Source organism: Peromyscus leucopus, chromosome X, assembly GCF_004664715.2.
Source record: "Peromyscus leucopus breed LL Stock chromosome X, UCI_PerLeu_2.1, whole genome shotgun sequence".
NCBI classification, from domain to species: domain Eukaryota; kingdom Metazoa; phylum Chordata; class Mammalia; order Rodentia; family Cricetidae; genus Peromyscus; species Peromyscus leucopus.
Window position 1 is genome coordinate 16,219,794 of NC_051083.1, and position 11,642 is coordinate 16,231,435.

An 11,642-nucleotide genomic window follows, 5' to 3' on the forward strand; every position below is an offset into this window, starting at 1 on the left:
CTCTCCTGGCATCCAGGAGGGCACACACACATACAGGTCCAACCCACACATAGCCTGGCATAGCGTACTGGGCTTTTTCCTAGTGCTGCATGAAATTTATTTTTAATATTTCCGTGTTTCTTGACTAGAGCTCATTATGACTTGACTAGACTCTGGACTCCATAGAAGCCGAAGGCGAACTGGATCCAACCATGTACAAGGATAGAGAGGAAGGGGGGAGGGACTACTAAGAGGTCCCCCACAAGTAGGCGGCACACCCCCTCCCCTGTACTGCCCCACCCACTGGGGCACCAGCCACTCCCTGGGGAGGAAAGAGGAGGGAGAAGGTGGGTGGGAGGGAGGGCGGGCTGGCAGGCGGGCGGGAGGGAGGGAGCCTCAAAGGCCAAGGCCCGTGAGGACACCCCTTGGGATCACACTGAGCTCACCACATCACTAAGGTGGCTGAACCTTCTGCATCAACCAGCCCAGGTCAGTCTCAATTCCCAAAGAGCCTCCAGCACGGCAGCCCTAGCCTGCTGGCCCAGCCTGCTCCAGGCTTTCTGACCCATAGCTTGCCCCGAAAGTGTGGGTCATCCCCAAATTCCTCCACAGTTCCCTCAACTTCTTCTGTTTCCAACCTTCATCTCCCCCCTCAAACCTTCCTCTTCCTGCCCAGCTTCTTCCCATTCCTTCTAAGTTATCTATGTCCTGTGACCCCTTAACTCTCTCCTCATACTCCCAGGCCTACCTTCCAAATAGACCACCCCCCAAACTCTTATCTCTGTCCCAAATCTGATTTCCACTAATTGAAACTTGTCTCTGCCTGTTCTCCCGAAAAAGAAGAAAAAAAAAACAGCCAAACCTCACTTTGGCTTCCCCAAGACTCATATTTCTGTTCCCAAGTGTTTCTACCACCTTCTTTCTGGCTAAGCGCACCTGGCTCTGACCTGTGGAAACCTAGCTTTGGTTCCCATCTTTGCCTTCCAGACCCCATGCTGGCTCCCCAGGTCTTCTCTCCGACCTCCCCAATCCCTCATACTCCCTTGCCCTACCTGTTGGCCCAAATGTGTGTGTGTGTGTTACTTTAGACACCAAGTCTGCTTTTCCCAAATCTATTCTGTCACAATGACCCTTGCGTCCATCTCCCCTAAGCCCCAACTGCCCCCCGCATCCCACTCTTTCCACACTTTTCTACTCCAACCCTGCCTCGGCTTCTCCCACTCTCCCTGTGTTCCCAGAATTCATCTCCAGACGTCAGCCGTGGGTCCATCTGCCCAGGTCCCTCTCTCTCCTAAACCCAATTGCTGCCCAGGAAAAAACCTCGTCCCTCTCACGTTTTACCGTGACCCCCAGAACCTCTCTCTAACCTTTAAACTAACTTGGCAAACTTCACCTCTAATGCTCTAACCCCATTGTTTTCCTAACTCATTTTTTTGAACCCAAAATGTGTCTCTGAACTTTTCAGCTCAGCTCTCCTTCTCAAATCCAGCATTTCCTTCGCCTAAACGCCATCGCCATAGCCAAACTTCTGACTCCAACGCCACACTGGACTCTCAAACTCTCCCTCTAACCCCTCAAGTACTCCGTCTGCTCCCCAGATCCTGCCTCAGCTCCTCTGGCCCGTGGGACCCTTGCGGAGGCCTGGGGGAAGGCTGTTACCTGGGGTGAGGGGCTGGGCCCAGGCTGAGCTGTAGACGCAGCTGCTGTACCTCCTGGTTAGGGCAGCAGCGCTTTCTCTAGTGAAGCAGCTGATAAGGAGCTCTCATATCCCCCAGCCTCGAGATAAACTTTATCTCTGTCGGGAGAGTGATAACTGGGGTGGAGGGTGGGCCCTTGCCACAGGAGGGGTGGGCAGCTCTGAACCCACCAAGGTGCGAGGTACAGGGGCGGGCAGTGAGGCTGGAGGGAGACGAGGATGGGTGGGTGAGGAGATGAAGAGTCGTGACAGAGACCAGGAGATGGAGTGACAGCGAGGGGAGGTACAGAAAGAGAACTGGGGAACCTGAGACAGAGACACCAAGAGACAAGCAAGAGGCATCCAACACATGAAAGAGTGACAGGCGTCAGAGGGGAGAGAGGGGGAGAGCCAGGGACGGAAAACGAGAGGGCCAGAAACAGAAAGGAGAAAAGGAAAAGTGGACGGAGAACGAGTCATGGAGAGACAGACACGGGATTAGAGAGGGAGGAAAGGGAGGAAGGTAAACCAGCAGACACTGTCCAAAAGGGTGGGAATTCTGAGGTCGAGAAGGTGGCGGTGGACATGGTCCCCAGCCCTGGGCCCAGCCCTTGCCGATCTACCCAATGGGTAGGGACGGTGCTCTTCTGCTCAGCCTGTCTCCCACTTCTGCCTCCAGATAGGGGAATGGTGGGGGCAGAGGCAGGCTCCTGGACTGCTTCCCGGAGCTGGGTGTATGTAGTAAGGCACACTGAAGGATGTGGGAATAGTACGAGAGAATCCAAGGCTCAGAGAGAAAGAGGAAGAGACACTGAGACAGAGACACAGAGCTGGAAAAGTTGAGAGCCATTTAGCACTGTGAGTACAGGAGAAAGCAAGAGTGACCGAAACACAGGAGGCAGCTGAGAAAGACGCCAAGATGGAAAGAAATAGAAAGATTAGAGAGAGAGATACATGGAAGGACAAAAGAAGGTGGGGGACACAAATTCATAAGACTGAGAGAGGGCAGATACACCCTAGGAGGCTGGGGAGATGGCTCAGTGGATAAACTTCTTGGTGAGTAAGTGTGAGGACCTGAGTTCAAATCCATACGGACACGGTAGCATGCACATCAGCAGCCCTAGCATACTTCTGGGGAAATGGGAGGTGGGGGAGAATCATTGGAAACTACAGGCCTATCCTGGTGTCTGTACACAGTAGAAAATACGAAGAGACTCTTTAAAAGGTGGAAGGTGAGGATCAACAGCCATGGCTGTTCTCTGTCCTCCCCATGCACTCGCAGGCGCGCGCGTGCGCACACGCACACACACACACAACATAAACACCAAGATAACATCTTTTTCTTCATAGGTGCATCCTAGAAGCATAGAATGATGTAGGGAAAACAGTCAGCCCTGAAAGGAAGCGGAGGGAGAGGCCCAGGGAGACAGAGAGCCAAAGACACAGACACGCAATATAAGACAGAGGGAAAGGATCATCGCTCAGCTCTCAGCAGATGGGGAAACTGAGGTCTGGGAGTGGGGAGACTTGAAGGTTCCTGAAAACAGACCCTTTTCCCTGGAGGGAGGATACCAGGGTGGGAACACCTCCCACCTGTCACTCTCCTCAGAGGAAGCCAGTAGCTTTGGGGTGATTTCAAAAGTTGGGCGGGGATGGCAGAGATAAGCGGCGTGGAGGCAGGGGTACTGACCCCCCATAGAGCAGGGAGGAACTAATGGGGCCCTCTGTCTACAGACATAACTGAGGTGGGGGAGGGGGGGGCTCAGCCGGAAACCACGGGGTTTCTGAGAAAGTCAGATGGCAAGATACAACAGATAGGGATGACGTTGGGGAGCACAGAAGGGTGAACCCCAAAGTCCTGAGGGAGCTGTCCAGGGGTCCAAGGACCTTAGTGGTGCACTCTGCCTCCACAGAAGAGGAGAAAGGAAGGGGAAGAGGGAATAAAAAGAGGAAGTAGAGAAGAAGGACTTGAAGAATGGGAGAAAAGCGAGAAGGCTCCCGGGTGGAGGAGAAAGAGGAAGGTTGGAAGGTAGAGAGGGGACAGAGAGGAGGAAGGAAAGAGGAGATAGAGAAAGAGGAAGAGAAACATGCAAGGGAGGGGATGGGGAAGAAAAGAGGGGAGGGAGGAAAGGGGAACAAGGAAGGGGGAGAGACGGGAGAAAGGAAGCGAGAGAAGACAGTGGACACGGGAAAGGGGGAAGAGAGAAGACATGGAGATGCGGGAGTGGAAGAAGAGGGAAGAAGGGGCGGAAGAGTAGTTGCGGAGGAAGAAAGTGAGACAATCCGAGGAGAAGGAGGAAGACGGACGGGAAGTGAGCATGGAAGGAGAGACAGGCGGGATGACGGCGGCGTGAGAAGGGAGGAAAGGGAAGAGGAAAAGCAGCTGAGAGATGATGGAGAGGAGAAAGAGGCCCCGGGGCCGCCTTGGGGAGGAGAAAGGATTTCCGTGTCTGACAACCTCCTCCTGTCCTCGCAGGTTAAATCCCAGGATCTCCATGGATTTTCCTGGCCTAGGAGCCCTGGGGACTGCAGAGTCCCTGCCACAGGGGTTTGTGGATTCTGCCCTGGTGTCCTCACCACCCGATTCGGGAGGGTTCTTCTCTGGGCCTGAGGGTTTGGATGCAGCAGCCTCCACTTCCCCGAACACAGGAACGGCTGCAGCCACTGCTCTGGCCTACTACAGGGACCCCGAGGCCTATAGACACTCTCCAGGTAACCATTGGGGGGCTGCCTTGGCACTGGCTCGGGGCTCTAGGGGTCGCCTCAGAGGTCACTAGCTAGTTCACAATTCTACCAGGTCATCTTGCAAACAGAAGCTCTGTGTATGGATGTACTGACCCATCCCCGCAGGGCCACACACCAGGACTCCTCTCTGTCTGCCCTTCTGGAATGACACACAGAGAAGCAAGGATGGAAATGTGTACTAAGTAGCTCACTTTAGGTGACCTGCAGCCTCTCAATCCCAACAGCAGTCATTCGAACCCCAGACAGGAAGGGATGGAGGCTGTTGTCGTTGCTATAGTGACCAGAGGGGCTTACTATTCAGGAGCCGCACAGCATCAAGAAACTCTTGTGGAAGACTGGAAACCTAGTTGCCATGTTGGGACTGATGGACACCATAGCATTGGAAAAGCAGGTTACCTTAGGTTTCTTGATCTCTTTCTTCCTCCCCCCATCCCCCCATACCACTCCAACAGTGTTTCAGGTCTACCCACTTCTCAACTGTATGGAGGGAATCCCAGGGGGCTCACCTTATGCCAGCTGGGCCTACGGCAAGACGGGCCTCTACCCTGCCTCAACTGTATGCCCCAGCCACGAGGATGCCCCTTCCCAGACGCTGGAAGACCCGGATGGGAAGACCAGTACCACCTTCTTGGAAACCTTGAAGACAGAGCGGCTGAGTCCAGACCTGCTGACCCTGGGGACGGCACTGCCCGCATCATTACCGGTCACCGGCAGTGCTTATGGGGGACCTGACTTTCCCGGTCCTTTCTTCTCTCCCACTGGGAGCCCTCTCAGTTCAGCAGCCTATTCTTCCCCCAAGTTTCACGGAAGTCTCCCCTTGGCCCCTTGTGGTGAGGCTCTCATCAAGGGACAGGGAGGTCGAGTTGGGCTAGGTAGCTCAAGGCCAAGTTAAACTGAGTTGATGCTCAACTTCTTCTCTCCGCTCTCCTACCAGAGGCCAGAGAGTGTGTGAACTGCGGAGCAACGGCTACTCCACTGTGGCGAAGGGACAGAACAGGTCACTACCTGTGCAATGCCTGTGGCCTGTATCACAAGATGAATGGCCAGAACCGGCCTCTCATCCGACCCAAGAAGCGTCTGGTAAGACCAGGGGTTAGCCTGACCTGTGCAGGAGATGAGTTCCAGCCCAGAGCCCATATTCTCCCATCCTACAGGAACCCCTGCCCAACTCAGAATTGTCTCCAACACATAGTACACTTGCCCTCATCCCCATCCCTTTCCTATGCAGGAACCCTGCTCTGAACTAGAACCCCTGTCCTTTACCTACCCTTGGCGGCTTCATACAGAAACCGTGTTCTCACGTCTGTGTGAAAAGCTTCACCCTCATCCTTAACAGCGGGCTTTTTACTCATGGTTCACATTGTGGTTTCCTTGGATCCCTTCTTCTAGAAGTCATGACTTCACTGAACTAGGCAACAGGATTTTGGTTTGTGGGCTGGGGACGGAGTCCAAGGCCTCATACATGCTAGGCAGACACTCTACTATAGAATTACACCCGAGAAGTTTGTAGGTTCCTAAGAAATGGTTTGGTTTGGTTTGGCTTTTGTTTGAAATGGGGCATTGCTATGTAGCCCTGGCTGGCCTGGAACTCTGCATGGCAGACCGCTTTTTTCATTTGTTGTGGGTCTCCTGTCTGTCTCCTGACCGTCAGGATGGTAGGTATGAGTCAGCACACCTGACTTCCTCCAAGAGCTTCAGATATGTGGCCAAAGATGAGAAACGGATGGAAGGGGTCTCACACAGATTATAAAATGAAGTCCTTGCTGGACAGTGGTGGAGGCAGAGCCAAGCGGAGCTCTGTGAGTTCGAGGCCAGCCTGGTCTATAGAGGCGAGTTCCAGAACAGGCAGGACTACACAAAGAAACCCGTCTTGAAAAACCAAACTAAGAATAATAAATAAGCTCCTCATCCCGGACAGGAATCCTTGCCTTCAATGTGACTCCCACCCCTTTCAGCCCTGTTCTCAGGCTCTGTAAGGCCGTGTGCCTGACTTCCACCTCCCTGGGGCACTGATCTCCTTTTGTCCCTCAGATCGTCAGCAAACGGGCAGGCACTCAATGCACTAACTGCCAGACGACCACCACAACACTCTGGCGGAGAAATGCCAGCGGAGATCCCGTGTGCAATGCCTGTGGCCTCTACTACAAGCTACATCAGGTGACGCCCTCCTGCATGGTCCTTCCGGTCCTTCCGGCACGGTGTCCTCAGCCCACGCTCCCTGCTCCTCACTCAGTCCTGATCTGCCTTCAACTTTCTCTTCCACCCTGAGTCTTTCCTTCCTCTGCCTTTCCTTCCTCATCTCTCACCGTTTTCTTGTAATTTCTTTCTCCGTTCGCTTCTCCTCACTCTCATCCACTCTTCCCACCTCATGCCTCCTTTCCATCCTTCCTCGTTCTCCCTTTTCTTCTTGTTCCCTCCACTACCTTTCACTCCCATGCTCTAAGTCTTGGGTACCTCTTGCCGGTCTAGGAGGATATTCCGAGCTCAGGGCCTCACCCACAACCACAGGTTTCTCTACGCCAGGCAGTATATCATCCTAGTCATTGCATTCGTTCCCTATTCTTAAAGAAGCGGGGGGTTGAGAGGACGTCCCTAGCCCAGATGTAGAGACACAAAGGGCTGGAGCTAGCAGCCCCGTGGTCTCCCTTTCTACAGGTGAACCGGCCACTGACCATGCGGAAGGATGGCATTCAGACTAGGAACCGCAAGGCCTCCGGAAAAGGGAAAAAGAAGCGAGGGTCAAGTCTGGGAGGAGCAGGAGCTGCTGAAGGACCAGCTGGTGGCTTCATGGTGGTAGCTGGCGGCAGCAGTAGTGGGAATTGTGGGGAAGTGGCCCCAGGCTTGACGCTGGGCACTGCAGGTCCTGCTCATCTCTACCAGGGCCTGGGGCCTGTGGTGCTGTCAGGGCCTGTCAGCCATCTTATGCCTTTCTCTGGACCGCTGCTGGGATCGCCTACAGCCTCCTTCCCCACAGGGCCTGTGCCTCCCACCACCAGCACCACTGTGGTGGCTCCCCTCAGCTCTTGAAGGTACACGAAATGGCCTTGGCCTTGTGGCCGACAAGGTGTCCCCTCCTTTTTTTTTTTTTTTTTTTTTTTTGAGACAGGATCTTCTGTAGCCCAGGCTGACCATGAACTATGTAGCTAAGGGTGACGCCCTAAATTCCTGATTTTCCTGCCTCTACCCCCCAAGTACTGGGATTATAGGCATTATTGACATGCCTGACATTTTTGTTTCTGTATTTTTGTTTTGTTTTGAGACAGGGTCTCACTCTGTAGCCCAGGCGGCTTTCAGTTCCTTATGTAGTTCAGGATAGACTCAAACTTGAGACCCTCCTGCCTCAGTTCCCGAGTGCTGGGATTACAGGCCTCTGCCACCATGCCCGTGTCCCCCCTCTTGGAGCCCTCGTTCTTTACAGCCCAAGCCTATGGGCCCCGGACACCTCCTTGCCTGTACCTTCGAAGATTTTGTAAAATAAAATCACCAACGACCCGAAACGAGAGCCACAAGTCTGTGTTTGGCTAAATAAATGTCAGTGTCAGGTGAGGGTGTGGAGTGGTGTGTCTGGTTCTTTGACGACAGAAGCCAACTGAAATGCATGAATACATGAGCCTGGCTGAGGTGGCAGGCATAGTATTTCACAACTGAAAATCATGATACATCAACATAGCTGTGTATATGAAGTTTCGTGGACAGCATGGTTCCATGTGTCATTGTAAGATGGTGTGTGAATTGTGGGTGAGGTGGCGTGAGAATGGCAAGGGTGTCACCAAGCTGCAGGATAGGCGATGAGACAGGTGAGGTAGCTGTGTGGTTGTGCATGACTCTGGGCGACAGTGTGACATCACAAACACCGAGCAAGAACTATGTATGAGGCACAATAATATGGCTTTGACAGTTCATGTCAGTTACTTTTCTTGTTGCTGCTACAACTGTTACTACCGGATAGTAGTAACTTTATGTGGGGAGGATTTATTTTGGCTCACGGTTTCCAATGGATTGCAATACATCACAATAAAGCACAGCCGCTATCAAGGGGATGGGAACTATGGCAAGACTCTTCACATGACAGCCAGAACAGAAAAGTAGAGACTAAGACTAGAAACAGAAGTGTTATAACCTATAAAAGTCACCCCAACCAGTCAGGCCCCACAACCTCCCAGAACAGTGCCATCAGCTAAGGACCAAATGTTTAAATAGATGAGCTTGTGTAGAGATTTCATCTTCAAATGATGAAGATGTATGTCTCAGAATGTCTCCGTTGCTCTGGCAATGGCAGTCATTTCTCTGCCAGTCTCTGAATATGTATGTATGGGCATGTGTGTACCATGTAGAATGTGTCATCTCACCGTGTGTCTTAGGAATGACGATGTGAGCAACTTTATGTACATTTGTGGAGCTGTCAAAATCCATACTGTCCCTCTGTGAATTAGGGACCTTCCTCCCTGGGCCAGAAGACAGTCTTGGGAAAGAGTGGATTAGATCGGAAGCTCAAATGTGTTCCCTGGGCCTTAACTCAGCTCAGCCTGCTGCCCTGTAGGAAATGGAAAGGATGAAGGGACAGAGACACGAAACATCTTCTCAAACAGGACGTGGTAGCTGAAGCCTCTAATGCCAGCACTTGGAAGCATGAGGCAGGTAGACTGCCACTAGTTTGAGGCCTGCCTGGGGTACAGTTTGAGACCTCATCTTAAAACAAAGCTTTGTGTGAAGGCTCAGATCTGTAATCTCAGGGTTTGGAAAGCTGGGGACAGGCAAGACAAGGGTTCCAAACAATGACACAAAAGCTTCTGGAGGCCGGAGAGAGCATTCAAGCTAGTAAGCGCGCCACTCTTCCAGAGGACCCTGGTGGATCTCCAGCACTCACATGGTTTCTCAAAATCTGTAACTCCGGTTCCACCCTCTCCTGGCCTCCCAGGGCACCACCAGGCACGCAAGTGGTGCACACAAGTGCATGCAAGCAAAACACCCATGCACATAAAATTGAAACTAAAATTTAAAAATGGCTGATGAATTTAATACCTCATAGGTGGGGAGTGCCACACTGCCAAGTTTCTCTCCACACTCCTATTAAACTGGATGAACTGTTCTCCCAAAGTGAAATATGTCATTTAGTAACTTGGGAGAATGGCTATCGAGAGATGGCTCAGCAGTTACAAGTACTTGCTGCTCTTGCAGAGGAGCCAGGTTCGGTTCCCAGCACCCACGTGATGGCTCACAAGCAGCTGTAACTCCAGCTCCAGGTGATCCAGTGCCCTCTTCTGGCTTTAAGGGCACTAGGAATACAGTGTACATACATACATGTAGGCAAAGCACTCATCTGCATAAGGTAAAAATAGTCCTTAAAAATGAAAATATTTTAAAGGAAATTAATGGACATTAATTAGAAGATAACATACTTTGAAGTTGGGAACATTCTAAAACAAGTAGGTAAAGTGACACCCTGTTGCGCCCACGTCTTGAGACATCGCCACCGCCACTGCTGCCACCACCGCCTCCACCACACCCCCACCCCCACCCCTGAGCAAGACCATCACAGAGTCAATATCCGATGCAAAACACACAGGGATTTATTGATAACAAGCAAGTCCGACACAGCGGGAGGAGGAGGGCAGCCCTGAGCTCTCAGGGTGAGGGGTTTTAAAGGGAAAATCCACAAGAAGGGTGGTACAAGCCTTGGCATTATATGATTGGGTGAGGGTGTGTAACCTTTGAATTTACTGGTTGGGGGTTACAGTTATTTTGGGCAGGCCTGGACAAGTCCCAGGCTCTGTCCATAAACTGCCATGGAGGCTGGCTGGCCGAGCACATTCACATTGACCCATGCACGTAGCTCTAAGCTGTTGAGGAGTCCCAGACAGTAAACAACTGGCTGAACCTTGAGCAGTCAGAGTACGTGCAGAAAGGGAGCTACTGCAAGGACTATGTCTTTTGTTCATGGCTCTCCCAGAAACTGCTTGCTTAAGTCTCAGGAAACTGAAATTGAGGCTTGATCTCTGAGAGAAGACTGAGCAGCCTGTTATGGCGTCTGCTCAGTCTTTTAACCCAAGGCCACACAGCTTCGCACGTAGCCGGGACAGGCCGTCTGGTCAAAGACTGGTGGTCTCTTTCCCTCTAAGGTAGAGGCAGGAAGATCCTAAAATCAAGGTCATCTTTGGCTGCCTATTAAGTTCATAGCCAGCCTGGGATACATGAGCCCCTTCTCAAAAACAAAACAAAATAAAATAGGTATACAGGATAACCTAGAGGAGTTCTGGTGAGGATCCAGTGATGATGGTGGACCAGAACCCAGAGGCCTTGAACCAGATCAGTGACTCGTTGGAATGAACATTCGCTAGTCAAGCCGACTGGACAAAAGGGTGTACTGTGTAACACACAGAGGCTTCCAATGCCCCCAGGACCAATGAAGAGACGTTGTAGGCAGGAAAGAAGACAAGAGGATTTTGTTGGTTTGGTTTTGTTTTGTTCTTAATTTTGTTTGCTGGCTGGCTGGCCGGCTGGCTGTGTTTTGTTTTCTCTTGTGAGGAGGCACTGCAGGAGGGACAGGAGGAAATGGGACCAAGGTGAGTGGAATTGGGATGCATAACATGAAACTCTCAAAGAGTCAATAAAGAAGTTCAAACAAACAAACAAGCCGGGTGGTCCTGGCGCAGCCTTGAATCCTAGCACTTGGGAAGCAGAAGCAGGTGGATCCCTGTGAATTCAAGGGCAGCCTGGTCTACAGAGCCAGTTCCAGGACAGACTCCAAAACTACACAGAGAAACCCTGTCTCAAAAAAAACCAAAACAGCCGAGGGGTGGTGGTGCACGCCTTTAATCCCAGCACTTTGGAGGCAGAGGCAGGCGGATCTCTGTGAGTTTGAGGCCAGCCTGGTCTCCAAAGTGAGTTCTGGGAAAGGCGCAAAACTACACAGAAAAACCCCATCTCGGAAAAACCAAAAAAAAAAAAAAAAAAAAGAAAAAAAAAAAGAAAGAAAGAAAAAAAAAAAAAAAAAACAAACAAATCATTTTACTGATAAAAAAAATCATGAAGCTATTTAAAACAATTCTTCAATATACATATCTTATCATTTATCAAAAATGAAAGCAAATTTTCATACTAACAAGATATTTATTTATTGTTTTTGTTTTTTGAGACAGGGTTTCTCCATGTAGACCTGGCTATCCTGGAACTCTCTCTGTAGCCCAGGCTGGCCTCAAACTCAGTGATCCCACTGCCTCTGCCTTTGAGTGCTGGGATTAAA

General features: G+C 51.3%; 1 protein-coding gene across 1 annotated transcript; it reads left to right on the plus strand.

Moving 5' to 3' along the window:
* The first annotated feature begins 382 nt into the window (after positions 1-382).
* Gata1 (GATA binding protein 1) lies at positions 383-7,498 on the plus strand. The gene is made up of 6 exons (XM_028881321.2): positions 383-468; positions 4,131-4,366; positions 4,852-5,229; positions 5,334-5,479; positions 6,431-6,556; positions 7,055-7,498. Exons 2-6 carry the CDS (start codon positions 4,150-4,152, stop codon positions 7,424-7,426), a joined length of 1,239 nt encoding a protein of 412 aa, XP_028737154.1. The 5' UTR covers positions 383-468; positions 4,131-4,149; the 3' UTR covers positions 7,427-7,498.
* Positions 7,499-11,642: the final 4,144 nt, after the last annotated feature.

Bases quoted from the DNA above. Each gene is read 5' to 3' on its own strand.
- Gata1 (XM_028881321.2), top strand. From the start codon at position 4,150: ATGGATTTTCCTGGCCTAGGAGCCCTGGGGACTGCAGAGTCCCTGCCA. The intron at 4,367-4,851 runs GTAACCATTGGG...CCACTCCAACAG, and splicing joins GGCCTATAGACACTCTCCAG to TGTTTCAGGTCTACCCACTT. The intron at 5,480-6,430 runs GTAAGACCAGGG...TTTGTCCCTCAG, and splicing joins TCCGACCCAAGAAGCGTCTG to ATCGTCAGCAAACGGGCAGG.